Source organism: Manacus candei, unplaced genomic scaffold (assembly GCF_025592945.1).
Source record: "Manacus candei isolate 608988 ecotype Guabito, Panama unplaced genomic scaffold, ASM2559294v1 h1tg000057l, whole genome shotgun sequence".
In the NCBI taxonomy this organism is placed as follows: domain Eukaryota; kingdom Metazoa; phylum Chordata; class Aves; order Passeriformes; family Pipridae; genus Manacus; species Manacus candei.
Genome location: NW_026138105.1, coordinates 4,787,712 through 4,811,400, shown reverse-complemented (window position 1 = coordinate 4,811,400; position 23,689 = coordinate 4,787,712). Strand labels below are relative to the sequence as shown.

At 40.5% G+C, this 23,689-nt stretch overlaps 1 protein-coding gene across 11 annotated transcripts in view; it reads left to right on the top strand.

Annotated features, from left to right (window-relative positions):
• SULF2 (sulfatase 2) overlaps positions 1 to 23,689 on the top strand; it is a 117,024-nt gene that overhangs the window by 41,150 nt on the left and 52,185 nt on the right. For 4 of the 11 annotated variants that reach the window (XM_051802749.1, XM_051802751.1, XM_051802755.1 and 1 more), the window contains one exon: positions 18,491 to 18,739. The exons of 2 other annotated variants lie outside the window; for them this stretch is intronic. In XM_051802749.1, coding sequence (XP_051658709.1) covers positions 18,565 to 18,739 — 175 coding nt within the window. In that variant the 5' untranslated portion in view covers positions 18,491 to 18,564. Of the gene's footprint in view, positions 1 to 12,320; positions 12,417 to 12,455; positions 12,640 to 17,662; positions 17,833 to 18,490; positions 18,740 to 23,689 lie in introns of those variants that run through there. 5 more of the 11 variants (XM_051802750.1, XM_051802756.1, XM_051802748.1 and 2 more) reach the window with 5 other exon arrangements.

Genomic DNA, 23,689 nt, shown 5'->3' with positions numbered 1-23,689 from the left:
TCTGGGTAAGACTGTGAACCATAATCTGTCGTGGAGGGCTCCACAGCTGCTCTGTAAGGCCAGTGTGTGTCATCTGTCTGCTGCAAGGCCTGCTCACTGCAACAGGGTTTCTAGGAGTATAAACAGATTAGGATATTTTCTCTAAAATATCTGCCATGTGTTTGCCCTACAAATCCCTAGAGTGCCTGATAAATATGCAGTATCAGGTTCATTTATTTAAAGAAGCATTGGCACGTGGTGCTTCTTTGAAGTAAAAAGCTTTCTGGCTTAAGCTGTTTAAGAAAAAAGATAATGCCCAAACCTTCCTTTTTATTTGTTTATTTATTTATTTTTAATAGCAGTTTCTTAAATACATGTGCCTTGCTGTTCTGTGATTTGTCCCTTTCGTCTTTTTTTTTTTTTTCCCTATTAATTTGTTTCAGGAATGAGTGGTTTTGCCAAGGGGGGTTCGTTTCTTCTGTGCTGGAATTTTCCAGGCTAGAGTTTCGCAGAATATCTTACCAATAAACTTCAGCTCATTTATTGATCTTGTCAGTGGATGTTTCCTTTGAAAGCTCAAAGCAGTCTTGTAGATGCCTTATTTTCCTTGGACAGTGCAGCATGTGATGATATTTGTTCCTGGAGAGGTTCACAGGGCAGACTGTGTGATTCACTTCGTTTGGGTTGTTTTTTTTTTTTCTTAATTTCACTAGATGTACAGGATTTCAAGAAGATTTTTTTTTTAATTCCTAGGTTTGCATCAGTTCAAACCCCCTATAACATACATATACCATATAATAGTATAACTCTCTCTGCTCAGTCACACTGTTCAGTTAGGTTTGTCCACAGAGCTTGCATGGATAAACCCGACTGGATTTAGGGCAGATATGGAAAACATGCAAGCAGAAATAAAACTTCAAAGGTTGTTTTTTTTATTCTTAAAATTGTCAGTAAGCCATTATTTGGTCTTTCTGAAGTGGTGCTGAGGAGAGTGCATTGCTGTGATGAATATAAGCTGCTGCCATAAGTGTTAGCAGGACTCATTTTAACATCTCCCTGCAGATATTTAGGTGAGCAGGTCCCTGCCTGCAGTCAGACTTGGTGTGCAGAGCTCAGAATAAAATACTAATTGCAGCCTTACTGCTTGAGTTTTGTGATGTGTTGAAAGTACCTTCTGCTACAGATTTTTACTTTTCAGGTGCTTCTTAGTTTGGAAATTAAGAGTTTGGACCTTTTTTTTTTTTTTCCCAAGAAATAGAGCAAGCAGCATCAAAGGCTTGAAATTTGCTTAGTTTTGAAGTATAATGCAATGAGTGAGGATGAAATCTTGTATTCTAGGAGTTAGGTCTGTAGTTCATTTAAGTTTTATGTTCATACATAATTCTAAAGAAATGTATTTTTCTAAAGGGCAGAGGTGCTCAGACACACAGTTTTTCCTATTAGACAATTCAGAAATCTCTGAGCTAGTGTCTCCTAAAAAAGCTGTAATTTGAATTAAGGTCTAACTGGAACAATATGAGCTTACACAATGTGGGTTCTGTGTAGAATACTTCTTTTTCTTCATCTTTTTTTTAAGGTGAAAGTTCATGGATTTAGCATACTCTGAGCATACAAATGTACTGGAGAACAATGAAAGGTGAACAGAACTGAAGAATAAAAATAGTGGGGGAAAAATGTGAAAATACTGGACTTGAATATGGATAAAGGCTTGTCAGGGCATTCTGATAAGGCCTTTGCTTTGGCAGATAAGGATGAGAGAACATCAGGGAAGTAGAGCTGATATGAGCTTTGTGCTGGAAACACTGTTTCTGGGTGTTCTAGAAATGGGTTACTTGTGTAGGAACCTGGAGCAAGTGTATTGGAAAGATGACACAATTTGTCATGTCCCAGAGTGCAGCAAGCCTGGTGGCCATCAGGTTTGCTGAACTTCAGTGGCTCAGATTTTAGAACCTTTTTTTTTTTAAGTGTTGAAGCCATTCTGTTGCTGCTTGATTCTTACACTGTTCAGATCAGGATAATTAGCACCTTTCAGTGTGCTCTCACATAAGTAGTTGTCCTTTTAGCTTGGATTCTCTTATTCATCCTCTCTTTAGGTGGAGAGGTGGATGTGCAATGCAGTTCTTGGTTTCAGTAGATTATTTCTTTACTTATTTATTTCAGGGATGTATTGGATGAGATTTTATTGTAAAACAGAAGTTTGAGGTGCCCTTTGTTTTTGATAGAGGTGAGGTGTGAATTTTTCAGACCAGGGAAAAGTTTTGTCAGAAAAAGTAGAGGAATCAGGAATTCTTGATCCTCATTCCCCATTGCTCTGCATGTGTGTCATTATTTATCCTCATTCCCCATTGCTCTGCATGTGTGTCATTATTTATGTTGATATGGATGTGAAATGAGGTGGATAGCATTACATGCAAATATTTTGCACCTTCTTCTTAGCTGCTCGAAGCAGTCTTTAGGTACTGCTGCTTTCTAATGGATCATGCTGGGATTTTGAACAGGGAACCACCTTTTTCTTATTCTGGCCTCCCTTGAAAAAATGGGTAAGAGTTGTTGGCCACAAGAATAGCAGGTCTGATGAGGAGGGTTCTTTGCTAACTGGTAAATTAGCAGAACTGTGTCACTGCTGAGAACTGAGAGCCTCAGTCTGTACTGCCTCTGTTTCTTCTTATGCTTGAACTGGTTTGTTGGGGACCAGGGCTTTAGAATTACAAAATTCTTAAGTCTTGCCTGATTATTTTTTTCCTGTTTGCCTCTGAAACTTTTGATAAGGACACTGAATCTTACATATAACTTTCTGATGTGTAGCAGTGCTTCTTTAAAAACCAGAAGAACTAAGATGACACTATTCCATTCTTAAGTACATTCTATGTAGTCTAAAACATTGTGTGTATATTTGATACTGTCTATTTTCCTGACCTCTTCCTTCACAGAAAATCTTTAATGGCTAACTAGAGGGAGGAAGCCCAGGCTACCAACTACTTCCTGTACTCACTTATCTAGATCTAACTGTCTGTTCTTCCTATTAATATTTTTTATCTGGGTCTACTTGACTCCCCTGTCTAGCAATATTTATTTCCTTTTTCGGCCTGTTTTTTCTGAAACAATAATTTAAAATGATAACAAGCTTTCTGCTTGAAGGTGCTCACTGAGGCACCCACTCAGACTTCATCCAAGTTCCCTAGAATTAAGTGTTTGATAATCTGCTTGATCTGTCTGGTAGGTTGTGGTAAGACTGTTCCTGTATGTACTACTACATCAGAAAAGGTAAAAAGAAGTATTAATAAAACTGTAAATATCAAAGGTGCTGGAGAGTATTTACAAGTTTTTGAGGATGCATCACTGTTGATTTATGGAGTTGTTAAAATTTAATAGTTTCTAAGTGCATGGGAACATTGTCCAAATTTTCAAAGAGGGTTTTTTTCATTGAGATCAAGATAGTATGACACTTGAGTATTACCTGTTTGTCATGTGTGCATTTAATATTGAATTGCAGCATTGTCTGAGTATTGGTATGTATGAAAGCATGTGAAAATGAAAGCTGCATATTACTCACATTTTAATTGCACTTGAAGAATTCACAATGCTGTATTTAATTCGTCTATTGTGGTTCAGTCTTTTAACCTTAGGAACTGCTGCAGAGCTATTCAAGTCACTCAGCATTTATTTTTAGAGCTGTAGGTCAGGGAGGGAACGTGTAATGCTCTATTCTGGTAGAGATGGTGGGATTATGCTTCATTGTAGCTCCCAACATCCGCCTGGTGTGCAGCTGATATTGTGCCCCCAGGAATAGCCATCCTTCCTGCAACCCTTAGGCTACAATAATGTGTCAGACAGGGTGCAAAATGTTCCGAGGCCTAAATTGCAGAAGGATTCATCATCACGTGTGTAGAATGAGCTGTTGGACTATTTTGAAATGCAGTGTGCTTCAGGTTGTAAAAATGAAAGAGGTTGGTTATTCTGATCTTATGTAATGGTGTTGCTAAGCATAACCTGCAATTTCCTGTGTGCTGCCTCAGGGCAGTGCAGTTGGGCCTTTTCTGTCAGGTTGTGTGTCTCATTTAAAAGTAGTGTGGGGAAAGGCATGGAAATAACATTGTTTATGTCCCAGGGCTGACACAGAAAAGGGGCCAAGTGGGGGCTGGTGCGTGTCTTAAATCAGAAGCACTTAGACAACGTAAGGTTTAAAAATCCATCTTCAGTTAATACTGCCTATAACTGTTCTGTAATCATTTGCCACATTATTTTGTTGCTCCTTTCCACTAAACTGATCCAAGGTACTAAAACTTCAGCTTCTAACTCGCCACAGTTCATTGCTGTTACAGTCACTGAGGCAGGTCTAATGAACTTTCCTCTGCATTCATTTTTGTCAGGCTTAACAGTGAGAGGATAAGGAGCTCAGCACATTGCAAACTGAATGAAGAAAAATGTGCCAGTAACTTTTTGAGAAGACTTGCTATGGAGTTACAGTTGTAAAAGGTCTATTGTGACCCTGCCTGCTAAATGGTTCCAGTCTCTTTACCTTATATTTAGGTCTGATAAGCAAATGCTCCCACTCACCAGCTTTGTTTTAAAGCAAAAAGAAAGACACTTGTAAATTGCATTTGTAATCATTAAGATTAGATCTGTGCATGACTGGATTTTCTGGAAGTATAAACTAGATTTAGATCTGTCTTTTTGCCAGATTGAAAGAAGCTCATGGTTTATTCTGGTGAACTATGGGAGGAGAAGTGATACCTGATGTAGCACAGAGCTTCTTGGGATGAAGTTACCCCAGCAACATTTTTGAACATGTCTGAACTAGCAGAATAGCTTAAAGTCAGCCCTTCTGTTATTGCTTGGATCCTTTCAGGCTATCCTAAAATTCACTAGAATTTTATTTATTAATCATATTTTCAGCAGTATTCTCACACTCAACTTATGATTTGTACCTCTAGGTTCATCAGCCACGTGCTCACAACTGGGAATGTGTGGGGAAAAAAGTAGAACTTTCAGAAATTGTAGAGAAGGGAAGGAGGGAAAAGACGTACTGCTTGAAGAAAAAAGTTCTAGTCTAAGGAAGGAGTATTTTCAAAAGTCTGAACAAGCCCTTGAGGTTTCTCTGGTGTTCAGATTTGATCACAGAGTAAAAACTGATGAGCAGTGCTTTCTAACTTCAGATGCTGTTAGCAGCAGTGGAGTGTCTCAGTGGTTTGAAGAGAGTGTACACGACACAAATATGTCAGCATCCTCGAGGCAGGCTGTAATTAGGTACAAACTGGTATAGCTATGCAAATTTAGTGAGTTATCACCTTGCCTATTATCAACCCTGCAACAGATAAATCTGCATTGTGCTTGAATTTAAATCAACATTCTAGTCTCTCAAGATCTCTTACAGTTAAGCACTGATGAAAGGGACTCCGTTGAAATGAGATATTTTCTTTTGGATCTTGAGCACTCGGCTGCAATGCTGGACACCATAATTCCAAATGTCCTTCCTTCCCTCTTCTTCTCCCAGCATTTTATTGCTGAGCACGATGCCATATGGTGTGGACTATCCCTCTGGTCAGGTGGGATCATCCATCCCAGCTGTGTGTGTCCCATTTTCCCCCTGCCCCAGTTTCTTTGTGCACCCCCAGCCCCACTTGCTGTCGGGGCAGTGTGAGGAGCAGAAAAGGCCTTGGTGCTGTGTCAGCACTGTTCAGTAGCAACTAAAACATCAGCATGTTGTCAACACTTGTTTTCATCACAAATCTAAAATATAGCACCAGATTGGCTACTATGAAGAAAATTAACTCTATCCCAGCAAAAACAGTCCAGATCCTTAAGGGATCAGAGTAAATGGACTGCCTGTCAACTGTTGTAGCAAGATCCTGAATCACAGCTTTCCATCATAAATACATTGATATTTCCCTACTTGCCTTTTTCTCCCCACAAAATGGACAGGAGTTGAGTAAGTTATAAGTACCTGCATTTATGTGATTATATCAGAATCCTAGATATTTACTAGGATTTACTAGTTTTGAAACTTCCTCTTATAACTGTTTTACACCATGTTTCGTGAGCACTTGGCCACTGTGCCATCGGTATGGATGTGTCTGCCTGAGTTGTCAGATGGCCCATTTCATTTTAGTGGTTGGTGTAGAGGTCTGTGTGTTATATGGGAAGGTTTCTTGTCTCCTTGGACATTGTACCCCTCCTGTGCTCTTGTCCTTTTCCCTCTCCCCCTTTCTCTGCCTCATCCTGGACCCCAGAAATATGTCTGTATTGCCCAGTGCAGTAAGAGCTGGAGCTGCAGCACAGGGTAGTTGTGATGCTCTGGGGCATGCACAGAAACTATGGGAAGCAAAGCAAAGCAAATGATTACATACAGTGTAGCCTAAAAATTTAATCTGCAGAGCCCCAGAGATCCACAGGCTTCAAGCTGCAAACTGTTAGGCCAGTAAATGCAACAGTGTTGTGAAGCCCAGATATCTGCCTCTGCCCTTGGGACCTAGGAGGAAAAAATGGAATTGTTCATCTGTTATTAAAGAGCAACTTCTCTAAAAGTATAATAATTTGTATTTTAAGAATGCACAAGGTATGGATTAAGTCTTTCTTTTACTCTCAATACATTACCTGTACTGAGAGTAATGAACCTACCATGACACTATCAAAACTGCATATCTTCTTGCTGATAGATCTCTGTATTCTCCAGAGAAAATAACCTGCATATCCAAATGCACTAAATGACCTTTCACAAAGTACATCAAGAAACCCCCAAGATCCTTGCAGATGATCAGTATGAGAGATGCCAATGACTGGTAGGTGAATATTTCTCATAAAGTAACTACTCTTATTTCTGATGAAACAGTCCTGACCCTCAAGGGACATCCACAAAGCACCTTCAAAAGATGAGCTTTAATATTAAAATTCATGACTCTGTTAAAAGGTAAAAATTATAGACTTGTTAGAGATACTGTGTTTATAGGTAATCTTCTGATTTCTCCTGTATTCCCACTCTGTAATAAGTCTGCTTTTTTCAGGAGATGAGTTATTATGTTATTTTAACAGACCAAACTGTGTCTCCTCTTTCTTTGTTAGCAAGCCTTCCTGTATCAGAGATAGGAGCTACTTTTCTTGCAGATGGTTGATTAACACCATAGTTAAATTCAGAGCAGTTCAGCTTTGAAGGTGGCTGCTTCTGTTTCAGATCTGAAGAAGTGCTTGATATGCCTGAGGCTCTGTCTGTTCCTTCCCATATGAAGCAGCTGATCTAATAACAGGTATCACATCTCACCATGAGCATTGCTTCACTTGTGCTACTGAGGCAAGAAAACGAGAAAATTACTTTCCATGTGTGTGAAATGCTGGCAATTGTGTAATTTGCTCTTTTTGTATTTCTTGAAATGGTATATTTGAAGTTCAGGTAAATATTCAGTCAGATCTAGATATCTATATTATTGTTTAAAGTATTTCAGGTAGAGGGGGCAGATTTGCTAAACAGTAATGATTAGAGAAAATAACAAAAAGCAGAGTAAGTAAACTCTTAGATTTCCTAAGGGAAGGGAAGTACAGGTGCATCCCTTTGGACTCTGTGCCTACAACAGGAGAGGTCTTTGTGAAGGAAAGTACTTCTGCTGGAGGTGCATCACGTTCACCTGAACCTAAAAACTGCAACCCAAACTTTTATGTGGCAAAAAGGACATAACACAGACTTGTGCTAATTTGTGAGCCATTTGGAGGCAGGATGTGAAGGTGACCTTGGGGGGTGCCAGGGCTGCTTTGCTGGAGCTAGTGTGGTCACACAGATCCATCCTCCACCAACATTAAATGCACAGGGGCCACAGAGAAGAGTGAATGCTGTGTTGTTTGGGTGAGGCCTGCTGCTCTGTCCGTCCTGTGTCAGTTGATTAGACATTGTTCTGCTTTAAAATCTTTTTGAAATTGGAGCATAGTTGTTTTTAGATAGACACAGACTATTTTATCATTACATACCTCACTATTTTCTTAGGAAATGTTATTTAGATAAGGGGAGTGGCTGCTGTCTTCTCTAAGAGATTTTTTTTTAGTAAAAAAATAATAGTCTTTCACATTTTGCATCGCATGCCAAGTTGTGCTCAGACTGCAGCTAATCATCATTTTAAACAAGGTGTTCATTGTCCTGTTGCTCCATATCCATGCAACATTCAGGCATTGGAACAGGAGGCAGCCTGAGCACTGTGTTGAAAGCCTACAAAGGAAAATTAGATCAGGATGTACAAAAGAAAAATCTGAGCTCTTTATAAATAGAGAAATCCTTTATTAAAATAAATTATTAAAGAATTGCTGGTTTACAAGCAGCTGTTTTAAGGATAATTTGTAAATGGGGTAAAGGGTGTTTTTTCACTGTTCTTGTTTCTTTTTATGGGCTCAATGACCAACAATGGTTCATTGAGTTAACATCCTCTGTGCTTAAGATACATCCTTGAGTCTTAATAATAGTAAGACTCAGAACACATGTATTAATTTTGTATGTGAACTTCAGGATCATTCTAATAGTGTTTGATAATTTTCTGTTTGGCATTCCAGGATTTTTTTGAGCTTGTCCAAACAGATAGGCTGTCACTTTTGTCAGTGCATGGAGGTGTTACTTTTGTTACTGTTACATCTTCCCCATCCTCTCTGCTGCTTCAATATTTTGCTGATAACTTGCTTTCACTGTTATGAGTTCCGATAAAAAATAATTAGAAACTAGAATTGATTAATCTTAAACTAGAATTGTATTAAGCATGGTAAGCTTATAGTTGTAACAAAAATCATAGAGTATCCTATACATTCACACAGAAGAGTACAATGCTTAGCATTTGGCTCAAACAAGCAAGGATGTTTTCTTTTTCCCTTCTCCTTTGCTTTTCCCATCTGTGTTAGTATTTTTAAATTTTTAATATTTTTGTAGTTTTTCCCCATAATGCGACAGCACGTTTATAGAAAGTGCAACTTGACTTTAAGAGTCAAGCAATTACCCATAAAATCATATTGAGCTGGAGTCTGTCATATAAAACACATGCCATGTGAGGGATCGAGGAGTGCAGCATATCGTGCTGTTTGTGCCTTCCTGGCAGTGTTCTGGTTTGTTGTTGAACCAGTATTTACACAATTTATACAGCTGAAATGCAGTTGTTTAAAGTAGTTAAAAATTCATCTCTATACTGCCATAATAATTGGACTCTCTGATCCTTGTGGGTCCCTTCCAACTCAGGGTGTTCTGTGATTCTGTAATACAAGGGCTCTGACCAGTGTAATCAGTGTAGTGATGGACTGATTACTGTAATACTTTACACTGAGGGAAAGCAAAGGAGATCAGATTTATGTTCTGTTGCTGGTTTTATATTTAGGTCTTTAAAGATGACTCGGAGAATGTATGTATGCATGCATTAAAAAATATGAAAGCAAAGAGGAGAAATCAATATGAGATTGTGAGAAGTTTACATGGGATGAGCTCCTCTTAAACTAAAGATTAGCAAGTCCGAAGGAGGATTAGAAGGCATTGGCTGAAGTATGTAGAAGTGTGAAAGCCAGCCCTTCTTTTCTGTGGCACGTAACATGAGAACAATATTTGAGCTCTGAAAGCACAATGTATCTGGCAGCAGTAAAAAAGACATGCTTCACACGGCATGTTGCCTAGCTTCTATTTTTGGGGTGGGTTTTTTAATGACTTGTGGACTCTCTCTGACTGTCTCCTTGTTTGCTTCTCTGTATCACTGACATGCTGCCCTTCCCTCATGACAGTTCCCCATGAGTGCTTGTTACACCCCTGAGTTTTAGCTGTTGTCTCAAAACTGATGAAAGCTTAAGCTGTGGACCCCCAGTGTCTGCCAAGTGGATCAAAGTAGTTCTCCCTTACATGCCACTCCGTAGTTTAGTTCATAGTCCTACATGCACTGTTCTATTTATTACCCTGTGCCACACTGCTTCAGAGTGAAGTGGACACAGAAACTGCAGATTAAATTTTTGGAGGAATTTACGTAGCTGACAATGTAGATGGATGTGTGATGAAATTTAAAGAAATGACCACGTTTTCTCGTAGCTTTAATAGATATATCCTAGGATGTTTGCTTAGACAAATTAGTTAGATAATAAGCAACATTTGTCATTTGAGGTAAAATAAATTCAAGATGATGTTCAATGGTATGCTGTGAGAGAGATCTGAAATTTATTTGGTGAAAAAGGTCTGGTGGTGTGGCAGCAAAAGGGAATGATCTTGGTTTTTCATTTTGTCTTTGAACTCCCGATCAGTTGTGATGATCCATAGACACCAGTGGAATCCTTTGCCAGGTAGTGAGTTAGTTCTGTTTAAAAAGTAGATACCTAAAAAGTTTCTTCCCCATTGCATGAAGAAGCTATCAGACCATCTCGTTTTACCAGTAATTTCACATGATTTTATTGCCCTAGACTTCAAATAAACCCACAAATACCCCTCAAACTAACTGAAATCAGTAAACTGCTTTAACTTTGAAATCAGTAACTGCTTTAACTTAACATTCACCGAGTATGCAAATAGTTGTTACACATCCTGTTTTGTAACGGTGCCAGAACAAGTTCTTTCGAAATGCATGAGATGTAAACCCCATTCTCTAGAAGAGGAAATACCTTTCACTTTGCAGGGTTGTCTCAGACCAGGGGGTATATTGTCCTCTTAATGCACTTACATAACTCCCATTAACAGTAATGGCAATTACATGCACTCCCTGTGAGGTGAACAGACCCTTTTGTTGAAATGAGCGATCCATTGCGACAGATTTTCCAGTGATGTTAAGTTAAATTTAGATTGCTATACCAGTGTCACTAATACTAGTTTTATAATCTGTTGTTGCTTGTAGTTTATAATAATGAAAACTCAACAATGTAGCTTTATGTTAGGTAGGTCATGTGTTTCTTGTAATGGAAAATCCCATTTACAGTGCTCTAGAAATACAGGGACCTTGTCAGTCGTCTTCTCTGCTAGAAAATGCAGACCACTGTATAGCTTTGTGTTTTCTTTGGCTTGGTAGTTCCTGTTTGCAGTCCCTGTAGAGGTAGTTTGTAGAGGTGATGTGTTGCAGGTGACAAACTGCTGGCTCGCGATTAAGACACAGGAATGCTGGATTCCTCGTCCTGTTCCTGGCCCGAGAGGCTGTTTGGCTCAGGGTGACTCAGCTGCCTTATCTGACACTAATTCGTGTCTCAGATGTGCAGAGTCAGAACATCGTAGCTCACAGGTGTGTGTTGTAAAATTAATTGTCTGTAAATTGGTTCATTGTGAGTTGAAAGTTGTTAGCAAAAGGTCAAATGTTATCTCGGAAAGCAATAAAAGGATTTTATCAGACTGTTAGCAAGATGTAGCCCCTGTTTTAGGCACAGCTCGTGGATCTGTGATTAGCGTAACTCCCTGTTAGGGAGTGGCTTATTTATCCCAATACAGTTGTGCTGTTGCAGCCCCTAGTGTGGACATGGTTGTACTGACATGCAGTGTTTCACTCGTACTGCTCGTTCCTGCCCACTTGGTACCTCAGTTTGGAGGAATTGTGCCATTTCATTTTTTTTTGCTCATTTAGGGTCTGTCTGTGTGTAGCCGAGAATAGAGGCAGCAATAAAAAATTGTTCCAGACTGTTAGCCTTCTCCAGCAAAGTCCGGATGGAGTAATTGGAGCCAGTGCTTGTGTTAAAGCAAAAATCCATAGATGGAACAGAATATTAAATACAATGAGAAGAGTCAGGAAGTTCTGAGGTAACCTGTGCTGCATGTGACACTGTCAGCGTGGGAATACTGCCAGAAAGTGTTTGTTTCTTATGGTTTTCTTAACAAGTTAATGTACTAGTATATCCTATTTAAGAGGTCTTTAAAGAATACACTGAAGATATTACCTATTTAGATAGTTACCCAGAGAAGTTTCAGAAGTAAAATGTAACTGGTTGCACGTAGTGTAGACAGCACCTGCAGCCCCGATCTCTAAGAGCTTTGGCTTTTCTTAATTACTGATGAGTACCGGGCCTTTAATTTCAGCTGCACAGGTGCAACGGGGTCTGTGTTACCGACACCTGAGGAAGTCATCGGGCTCTCCCTCGCAGGGTCTCGGTGCAGGGCTCCGGGCGGACACAGCCCCTCAGCCCCGTCGGGGTCCGTCACGTCCCCGCTCAGCCCAGCAGCGCTGCGGGGAGGGGGCAGCGCTCCGCAAACGATGGGAGACACGAAGAGCTGAGAAGACGAGGGGCAATTAATTCCCCGTCCCCACCCGTCCGTGGACTGTCCCCTTCGCTGGTAAAGGCTCTGTGCCTCCGGTGGGAGCTCAGCGTCGGCCCCTTCCCCTCGGAGGGGGCTGGCTCCGGGCCCCCCCGGCTCCGGGCTGCGCCTTTGCCGCGGTGCCGCCGCTGGACTTTGAACGAGCCGGGGGCTGGTGGAACAGGTTTCCTCCCTGCGCGCCGCCGGGCATTGCGTCAATCCCGGGAGGAGGATCCTCGAGGTAAATGAACTTTTTAAACGGGAAAAGGAGAAAGAAGGGAGAGGAGGAGGAGGAAGAAGAAGCGGGGGCCGCACCCGCCCGAGCGCTTCCTCTGAACGCTCCTCTTCGGGGAGCGGCTGCGGGCGCTGCCCGAGCGCGGCCGGAGGATGCGCTTGCCCGGGCTCGGCGGGTGGGCGCGGGGAGCGGGGGCCGGGGCCCGGCAGGGCTGAGCGCCGGCTCCGCGGTGAGTGCGGGGCGCTGCGGGGCAGGGCTGGAGCCCCCGCCCGCCTCCCGGGCTGGGCACGGCGGGGCGGCGGCACGGCCGGGCTGCCATCGCGGGGAGCCCTGGGCACACGGGAGCTCTGTGCGGGGAGCCCTGGGCACACGGGAGCTCTGTGCGGGGAGCCCTGGGCACACGGGAGCTCTGTGCGGGGAGCCCTGGGCACACGGGAGCTCTGTGCGGGGAGCCCTGGGCACACGGGAGCTCTGTGCGGGGAGCCCTGGGCACACGGGAGCTCTGTGCGGGGAGCCCTGGGCACACGGGCTGGGAAGGGAGCTCTGTGCGGACCGGGGACGGGCGGAGGCTGGCGGCGATGCCGGGAGCTGCCCTGGAGCCTCCCCGCCCCGCTGCGGCCCTGCCGGCCTCGGTGCCGCCGGTGGCCGTGAACGGGGGCAGGAGGAGGAGCGGCCCCGGCCCGGCCCGGCCGTGCGGGCAGAGGGAGCCGCGCTGGGCCGGGGCTGTGCGGGGAGCGGTCCCCAGAGACCCGCTGGTGCCGGAGCGCTCAGCCCCGCGGTTGGCACATCACCGGACGGGGCCGTGTCTGAACGCCTGCATCTCTGTGAACGCAGTGAGACTTTCTTTTTTCCTACAAAAAACCCCGATCTCTTTACTCGGTAGAATGTATCTGTGTAATGGTAGCTGTTTTTACCTACTTGTTCTGTCCTAAAACACTCGCGTTCATTCCCCTGTGGTATCTTCAGAAGTGAAAGTCTGTGGTTATTACTGTACTTAATACAAGTTAATATAATTATCTTTAAAGTCAAGGGCAGTATCTCCATTACATATAATTACGTGAAGATAATAAGTAAAATACCAAAATAATTCTTCGTTTCTTTGAAGTTGTTACTGGTTATTGCGTGTGGTGCAGAACAGCATGTTTATTATTGTGGATTTAGGGGATCCAAATAGCAATTTAACCTAGCAAAGGACTAATTAATTCTGTGTGTGTCACTGGGAAGCTCTAATAGTAACATGCAAGCAGTGAACAGAAAGAATAGCATGGATTCATGGAAAGTATATTGAGCTGCTTAAAACACTTTTTAAAATATCAAGTCCTAGGGAAAATTATAACTAATTTATAATTCTGTTTTATTTAAAATAAAGTTACAAAATAGAATGAGATTTTGTAATGTGAGTATGGCTTCTCTGTGATAAATATTTAGTTTTGGTATAGAGTTCACCAGCATAAGGCAAGCGAAACAGAAGAATGTGTCTGAATAGTAATTCAGTGCACCAGTAAGTCTGTTCCTGACTTCTAAAAAATTGTAGATACTTGCCAATAAAAATGCTTTATCCATAGTAGGTAAATTGGCACAACTGCAATTTTCAAGAGTCACATTTAGCACTGGGAATTTGATTTTTGTACTTTCTCTTAAATTTTTGACTACCTGGGGGAAAAAAATTCAGAAAGTAGAAAAACTATAAGCAAACACAGCATGTTGTTAGATTACAGCAGTAGTGTTGATACCAGCCTTCCCCCGAGAACCTTGTTTGATTGCAAACAAGGTTCTTCCCAATCCACATATAAAAGTGTGTTTTGTCTCTTACAAAAGCAATGTGATGATTTGAAACGATGGTCGACAGCTTCAGTGCGAGAGGAATGAGCATCATAACCAGAGCTGGATGCATAGGAGTGACTGAGGAGTTAAAAGAACAGCCAGCACAGCTGAATCCATTTAACTGGCAGAGTGGTTTTAATTGGGTTGGTTGCTAGGGAATGGCTCCAGCACCACGTATTCCAATGAATTTAAACCTTGGACAAATGGCACACCTAGGTCTGCTTAAATAATACACCTGGCATTGGTTCCAGCCACACTGAGAGCAGGTCTGTGCTGCTTCTCGAGGCCACTTGGCCCCTACTGTGCCCTTCCAGTGTGTGGCTCAGGGGCCCTTACCCTGCTCTGTGGTGGCTGCTGGGCGAGTTGAACTTGTCATGCCAATTGTGTGGGTAATGGTTTGCAGCATGCTTATTTAAAAAAACCCTAAACCACTTAATGTAATCGTAACCAGAAGCAGCTTCCTAGAAGTAGACTCAGAGCAGGATTAACTGAAGTTACAGAATTAATTAGTTACGTGTTTGCACCTTTTCTGTTTATAGGAAGAGTCAGATGCTGCTGTGGGTTATGTTGTAGCAACTGAATTCCCTGATTTCAGTGAAGTTGCACTGGGCTTATGCACGGGACAGTTGTGCTGGGACTTGCATTAGTGAAGTTGGGAGCACCAATCTGTGCAAGCCACTGTCAGTTACTAATTTTGCACACACAGTGCCTGTTACATCTGTGCCAAGCAATACTAATCAATACCATGTTAAAAATACCATCTGGGATGGAACTGTCATCAGTCATCCCTGTGCATCCTGCCTGTGCTGCTGTAGAACTGACATTAGTTACTGAGGGCAGTGTAATAAATAAGCCTTTCCTTGGTGTAAAATGCTACTTGGGAACAGCCCTCAGCTAAGTTCTTTTATAAATAGAGTAAATGTACTGAAGTCTGGCTTTATCTCTTCAACATTTGTAATGTGACTTAGTGTCACATTAGAATTGATAAGAGGACCAGACTTTCTCTAAAGCAGCCTGCCTAGGAGGTTTCATGGGCTTAATAAAGCTAGATGCCACAGCTAAAGAACATTTCATAAATTTCTGATAGCACTTTCCTAAATATAAACCAGGAGTGACCAGACTTGTCAAGTTCATATGTGTAATCTAGGAAAAAATAAGAGGCATAGCTAATTCTCATGAGAGGCACTGCAGATTAAGCATCTTTAATATTGGAGGATGGCCTGCAGAGGCACAGAAAGCAGTGGACCATCTGTACCACTCAGATCAAAATGCATCGTTGGAGAGGTGCTATATTAAAAGTGAAGGCAGATTGGGGCACTGCTGTGGAGCTCTTCTGGCTTTATCTGTGAGTAGCAGATTAAACTTGTTGACAGAAATGGGAAAAGAATTGTTAATAGAAACTTTGTCATATTTCTTCCCTGAAGTTCACCAAAGACCAGGGGTTAAAAAAACCAATCTGTATTTGACCACAGGCAATCCATGAGAGAGACTCTTGCTATTCTGAGAGCTGTCTAAAAGCTGCCTTTTAGATTGTACTGCATATATGCTGTTAGTTGTGACATGTCTGTCTTTTATGAAAACATACTTTAAGAAATAGGTTATTTTCTAAAATTGCTTTAATTTTCTTACCTAGTTATTGGTATGAGTTTTGCACATAAGTACATGCTTTGAATTGGTTCCCAGCAGTACTTACCCTGATAATAATAGGAACATAACACATCAGAATAGCTGAAAAATATTCATCAGGGTGGTGGGAGGGAGGGGGCAAGAGAAAGATAACAGGTTTGGGGGAAGATGCCTGTTGTGCTTGACATGAAAATTCTCTCTCCCACCTGCAATAACCTTTCAGAGATAACTAATTAACCATAAATATACAAGTGTGGATAAAATAGCTGTGGAATAGCAGTTTGTGTACATCCCCAAATGTGTTAAGTATTTTACAGAGAGCCGAGCAGTTCTCTGAGATGGGACAGCTTCTGTTTTTAGTTACAATGGAGTGAGTGAGTGAGTGAGGGGGCAATAAACTGTGAGGAAAAGATAGGCTGAGGGGGAAGAGGCAATGAGGTCGTGAGGCTACTTTGTGCATTGGGTTAAAAGAAGTGAGAAAAATGCAAGAAGATGGTTAAATGCACAATGCTGTAGTGAAGGTGGTTATGAGCAGGTATAACAAAAACGGGCAGCCTTCCAAATGCTGCAAGAAAAGTCAGCAAATGCTATTATTTTGAGAAGCTAGTGGCTAGTAATAGGCAGATAAAACCCCACCTTAACTTTTAGACCTTCAGAAAAATGTGTGTAATGAAAACATCTCTATTGTCAGTTTAAGTTTTTTAACCAAAGTGTATATGTAGCAATTTCTGAAGAGCAGAAGCCGTTTCTCTACCTCCTCCCCCAAAAAGCTGGTGTCCAGGAATATGTGCCTGCTAAACAAGCTTGCTTTCTGTCCTCTCCTTTTGAAACAGGTCCAAGTTTCTCTCTCAAGCTGCTTTTGGCTACTCTGGACAGTAGCAACACATTGACACGATTCTTCCCAGTTGTAGTGCTGCAGATGGAATTCTGAGTACCAGGAGTGAAAATTGATTGGACTTGTCAGTGTTTCTGCTGCAATAGCCTGGCAAATCTCTGGGCAGCAGCAGAAATACTAAAGCTGTAGCTGTAAGCTTTGAAAGTTCTTTCCCTACCTGTTGGAACAAGAGCTGGGATATTCAAAATCAATTTTTAGTTTCTGTGAAAAAAGTTCATTTCACCTCCCTGTGAAACTCACTGGACAGACTAAGTAAGGAAGGAGGATTTTTCATTTCCTCAAAAACCCCACTAGTATACAGTTTTGGAAAGCAGCCTTAATAAATATTCTATCACACTATAGCTACATATCTGTTGACTTATATGAAAATTGAATGTGCATTTCTTATATAAGCACAGAAACTTTTTCAGAACAGTGGTTTTGCTGTTGCAGGAGAACTTTCTTAATCAAAGTTTATCTCAAAGAACAGTCGCTGATGGAGGTGAAGTAATAATGTGGCTATGAAATAATCTGCTGGAGTAAAAACTGTTTTCCCACGTGGCTCTAGGGGCAAAAGAGCCAACATTTTTCTTTGGCTGAAACACATTGTGCTAGGTTCTTTCTACTCAGGCGTTTCTGGTCTTTACAAAAAGCAAATTATCTTTCTTGTGTCAATTTTAATAGATTTTTCACTTCTCTTACAAGAGATCACTGGCACCAGTCCAGGAAAAGCCAAGGAGCAAGTAGGGAATTCATCAAAAACTGAATCCTTGATTACTGGATGTGATGAAATAATTAGTACTTGATATTTTCAGTACATTTTTGTACTGTTTTGACTTCTGAAAGCAAGAGAAAATCCCTTTATACCAGTAGATCACTAAGCAAAACTGTGATTTCAGAAATTCTTCAGCATGCTTATTCATTTCTTGTAATCTCCTTGTAGGAATTGGTAAGAATTTTTTATTGACTTGTTAACAGGAGCAGTACCAGTTAGATGTGCTCTGCTTTGCAGTCAAGTCAATTTTGGGGCATTGTATTTATCACGGAGAGAAGTCACAGGCAATGTGCAAATCACTGTGGTACATCCATTCCCGAATGGTAATGGGCTTTCAAACGTGTTCATTAATAATAATGGTGTTAAAAAAATATATATAATCTTGGAAACCAACAGAAATGCTGAAGGGATACTGCAGTAACATCAAAGCTGTAGTAGACTTCAAACAGCATCACACCATAGCTCCAAGATCTGGGCAGCTCTGCTCTCTAATGAAATGTGTGAGATAAATCAGTGTATAACAAGTTTTCTATCTGAGGATTCTCTGATTTTGCAAGTGTGTTGTTTGTTAACTCAGTAAATTTTACTACAGTCCTGTTTAAAAATATTGATAGATACAGTTATTTTTTTCTCTTCAACTTTTGATGCAGTAAACAAAAATGTCATTTGAAACCATCCCTTAAGAAAGAAGGTTGCTCTTTATATGTATCAAAGCAAAAGAGTTTGATACCCTGTGAAAACCTGCTGCCAGATTATGAACTGATTTTTTCCAAGTTTCTGCTTCTAACTGGCACTAGAAAACATTTGTTTACTTTGTTGTTGTTTGTGGGTTTGGTTTTGTTTGGTTTTTTTTTTTTCCTTTGGAGTTAGATTATTTCAAGTATGCTGCTTTTTGCTTCTTTGGAGAGAACCTTGCTGTTCCTTTGGGGGGAGCAGAGGGGTCAAAGTATAGATAAAAACTTGTTTCCCTCTCCCTTATAGGAGACCTGCAAACGAAAAAGAAATAGAAGCCATTAAACCTACCTTGTTCAGAGAGAACATTAACTCAGCACAACATGGCACAGCATAGTGTTGTCCTTGGATTATTCATGATGACTGTTTTATCACTGTTGGATGGAAGTTCAGCTTTCCTGTTAAATCAGCGTCTGAAGGGAAGATTTCAAAGAGACCGTAGAAACATCCGCCCAAACATCATCCTTGTTCTTACTGATGATCAGGATGTAGAACTTGGTAAGAGCCCAGTGTTAAGAAAATTTCAGCTAACAGGTGTGGCACTGCTTTTCCTTGGAGCTGGATTCTCGTGGTCAAAATGAGAATTTTTTTTTTTTTTTTTCCAGTTTGAAGAATGATAGGAAGCACGAGTTTAAACGTGCCTTTATGTTTGTCTGGATGCAATTCAAGGACAGCAAAAGTCAGTCTCAGAATGCTAAACTTCATGTTTTTTGGAAATACAAGGTTTCTGCCTATCTGTCTTCATCTAAACACCTAAACTCTGCTGCTGGCAATGGCAAGTATAGTCTGGGAAGCTGCATGCCAAGACAGTAGGTTTAAATTCATAACTGATTATTATATCATGTAATGGCCCAGGGTTTTTTTGTGTAATTGCAGACATTCATTACATATACAATCTTTATTTACTTAAATGCTACGTAACACAGTCATACTATTCTTCTTGTTGTCCATTTGGATGTGTAGTTAATTACTGACCAAAGTGTCAAAGAATGAAAAGGTTCTGCTGTGTTATTCAACACTATATTAATTGTTGAAGAAAGGAGATGAAGATTAAACACATGCTTTGCTTAATGATTTGGAATAATGAATTAACTGACAGAGTTTGGGTTTTGTTCTGTTACCTGAACAAGCTTGTACTTTACCAAATGTTGTCTGTAGTTATGAGAAGTGATTAACACAAACCAGTTTACGTTAATGGTTTTGCATTAGAATTATGCCTTTAAGTGGGTACAAAGCCTGGATCATCTGAAAAATGAGAACTCGTGTGTGTGTGTGTGGTCTGGTTTGTTTTTTGACACCAGATTTTACTGCATCAGATTTCTGGTGTGGGTAGGAAAAATTGGAAAATGGACCTCACAGAGGAAACAGAACATAAAATTAATCAACTTGTATTACTCATACATTTACTTATCTTGTTGAGAAGTTGATCACAGCAACAGGGCAGCATTTTTACAGATGCTTCCTTTGCACCAGTATTACTGCATGTCTGCAGTATCATAGGTGTCACATTCTTCTCCAAGGTGGTGAGAAAGCCTCACTAAATGTAAATGCAATTCCAGTTAGTAGGATCAGAAGAGGTTTTTGTTGTTGTCACTTTTTTTAATGGTTATTTGGATCACAAATGAAGCAATTCCAGTAACGTATCAAAGAACCTAAGTACATTATCTTGCAGGCTCAGAAGGTGGTCCTAAAAAATTTATCATCTTCTGTTTTCTGCTGACCTGTGTGTTTGTGATGCAATTGGCTGAGTCCACTGGGCAGGATATTTCTCTTCTCTGATAACAGGATGCTTTCCAGTTTCAAGGATAATGGGCATGTGTCCACACAAATTAGGATCTCACCAAGGAAAATCCATTTGATGAAGCTAAGATGTGATATTCCTCGTTTGACACTAATGGCTTTGGGAGACCCAATATTTGTTGGAATTAATTTTTATTCTTGTCTGTTGAGCTGTCCAAGTTAATCAAAATTGCCATTTGTGGCGATTGTGGTTAGTGCATTTATGAAAGATGAAAACAAGATATGAATTACAAATAAAAGCTGAGGAAAAGTTGGAAGCTATGAAAGCGTAGCAGGGAAAGCTGTGAATAACTAAGATTTCATCTGTTTATAAGGATATTCTGTAACTGATGGGTGTTGTAGCTTCCATTGTTCTTTTGTAGCTCCTTTTGAGGTGAAAGGGAATACAACACGATCTCAAGTGCCTTTGACAGGCTTTCCTTTATTTATTTACAGATAGATTTAACAATGTACCAGCAGCAGGTGGAGTTTACCAGAAAGAGAATGTTGTCCTTTCGGGAAAGGAGTACAACTCTTTACCTTCCCATTACTGTTAACCATGAGTTTTACTTGGGAAGCCAAACCTCAGTGTTGTATTTGAAAAAGGAAAAGGCTGATGAGGGGCTGATGAATAGGATGCAGAATCTGTAGATTATAGGACAATGAGTGTAAATTGTAATGGATACAATTGGGAGAAAACAAATGAGAACACCAAGAACCACTGAAAGATCTACACCTGGTAGACTGTCCAATCAAAAGAGTTGTATTGACAAACATAATATAAAGAAGAGGAATATAGTGACAAGGAGGAAGAATTAATTAGAAATAAAGACTTCCTTTTTCGCTATTAGAGCCCTTCAGATCCAAGTTACTATGATGCTGATGTCCCCTGTGTGATGGACTCAGCAACTCCAGTTTAATTAGGTTTATCTACCATATTGCTGAGGGTTTGAAAAAACATCTTATTTCATGATCTCAGAGGTTATTTAGAAGGTGTTTCAGCCACTGTAGAGAAATGTGAGTGAGGGGTGATTTGTATGTTCCTAGGTCTTCCTCTGTAACCTATAAAAGTGGCTTGGAAGATAATTTTTCTTGGTTATCATACGTGGCAAATTGGGACTTTAGGGCTTTGTTAAATAGGAGGAAAAAAGGAAATGATGTGACAGCTGTGCCTAATGAGGTTCAAATAGGATAAAAAGAGAATTAATTAACATTCTGGGGTTCAGTTAGCTTATCTGTGTGTGGATACCACTTCATAAGTTGTGCTTCAGAGTAGACAAGTCACTTGGTACTTAATACAAGTTCTTCAACAGTTGGAGCTTTCTAAATGTAAATTATTTCCTCTGACAGCAAAACACAACTAATAAGGACTTCAGTATTATTTCATAAATAATTGGTATATTTTCTCAACTATATATAATTGGTTAATATTAGTCAATATATTAGCTTTATCCCTGAAGTGAACTGTGAAGATACACTAAGCAAAGTTATGGATAGCACACAAATTTCAAGTGGAAGTTTAACATAGGTTTTGCTTAGCTTTGTTCAATGAGCAACTTTAATGCATAAAATTGATTCAACTTTCATATTTTCACAGTAGTCTAATGGATTTTTTTAAAATAGCTTAGAAATTTCACTTTTAACTGCTAAATTTTTGTTTACTATCAGTGGGTTTAGATGGGTAACAGAATATTTTCTGAATTAAATATTGACACTTCAAACTGCTGCTTCCCATGGTACATCTACCAATGAAACCTGAGAAGGTTTTCCAGCTCAAAAGGTGATGTGGTGAGGTTCCTGTTGCTGATTAACACATAGCTAATCTGCCACAGAAAGAACAGTTTCTACTTTTTCCTCACAATTTTATGTTTGTGTCGGAGGCAAGCGGAAGAAAATAAGTTTTGGTTGGCTGGTTTAATGCTGTTTAAAATATTTAAAGCTGGCCTATTTAAGATTATACAGAAGAGTATGCTGGATTTTTACCTTCCACTGGTCTGTCACTCTGTATTAGTTCTCAGGCTGGGGAAGCAGATTAGATCATATGTTTTTGTGCTAAAGACTGTTGATATATAGGGCTTTGTCATTACAGCAGTTTTATTAAAGGAGGTTACTGTCCCCAAGGGGAGTCTTAACATGTACTGTTATTTATGCACAGATGCCTCTGTCTTTTAAAGGGGTTGTTAAATTGTATTTCAGTATTGGCAAGACAAAACATTCTTTCGGACTGCCTGTTTATGCTTGGGCCGTATCTCATAAGACAACACAGAGGAAACATCCACAGTTTTCAGGCTCACAGAGTGTATAATTGGCTGTTATAATTGTTAGCTGTGTTGTTAGTACTTTTAAGCGCTAACACTTATCCCACAGCTAGGGAAACAAAAAAATAAATAAATCTGGCTTCCTTCAGGAACTCCTTTTTGGTATGTGAAGTTTAGCAGGTTCTAAGGGGGCGGTGCAATAACCTGCCTTGGTTCTTGTCACAAAGTGATGTGGCAGGGGTGTGCTCTGACCTGAGAAATGCACAAACAGATTTTTTTTTGTTGTTTTGGTTTTTTTTTTTGTTTTTTTTTAAAACTCATTCCAAGAGAATGGTCTCAAGTAAACTAATACCATGGCAGCTTTTAGGTAAAATGATCTACAGTAGCAATTAGCCTTCCTTCATGGTGCCAGAGAGTCAGATTTCCTATGTGGCTTATGACCATTTTCCCTCTAGGTTTTGACTCCTGGTTTTATCAATGTGCCCTGTATCAATCGACTTACTGTTGCCATTTCATAATGAAATCCCTGCCTAAAGAGCTTAGAAGAAACCTAAACCCAGTATTGACAGAAACAACATAGTTTGTGCCAGATGGTTGCAGGGTGCATTGATTAAAGCTGAACTGTTAATCCAAGTCAACCTTGGGTAAGTTCCCCCCAGCCCTACTGTGGCATGAAACCACACCTTCATCTCCATGGTGGCTTTCCCTGCTCAGAACAGGGTTGATGATGGACAGGTTTCCTCTCCTTTGCAAGGCTGTGCTTATGGCAGGTACCACAACAAATTCTTTGGCAAATGGAAATTCTTCTTAGATGAGGAAAATTTTTCATGGCTCGCTCTGATGCAGTTTTGACTGTCAGGCACTGATAGACATGAGAAATTAAAGTTCTTTTTTCTCTGATCCTTGGTTTTTCTGGGCTTAGGAAGAGCTCTGGTACGGATCCAGATTTAGCTAGATGGTGTAAAGAGGCAAGGCTTCGACCAAAGCCTTGTCTTAAATAAACAGAACAACCATTTGGCAGCAGCGTGTCTTTCAGTAATTGCTGGCAAAAAGACTTTTGCTCCTGTTATCCCCATTTATCCAAGTCCCTGCCAGTTGAACTTGCTTGTTTGTTTTTAGATGGTGGTTGTGAAATACATGGCTATCTGTCCCCAGCAGTCATCTGATGATATGATTCTGCAGAACCAAGCCTAAGAAAATGTAAATAGTTTTAGGTAATACTGTTATCAGAAGGGGTGAAGCAGATGGATAGAACACAGTGGACTGGTTATGGAAATTATTCTGAGGGCTTTATGTTGTCTTTGGTTCAGTGACAAGTACAGAAATCCTTATCTCCTAATACCTCACAACAGGGAGAGAACAATTTATTTAGAGAACAACTCTAGCACACCCTGCTTGAGCAGTAGGTTGG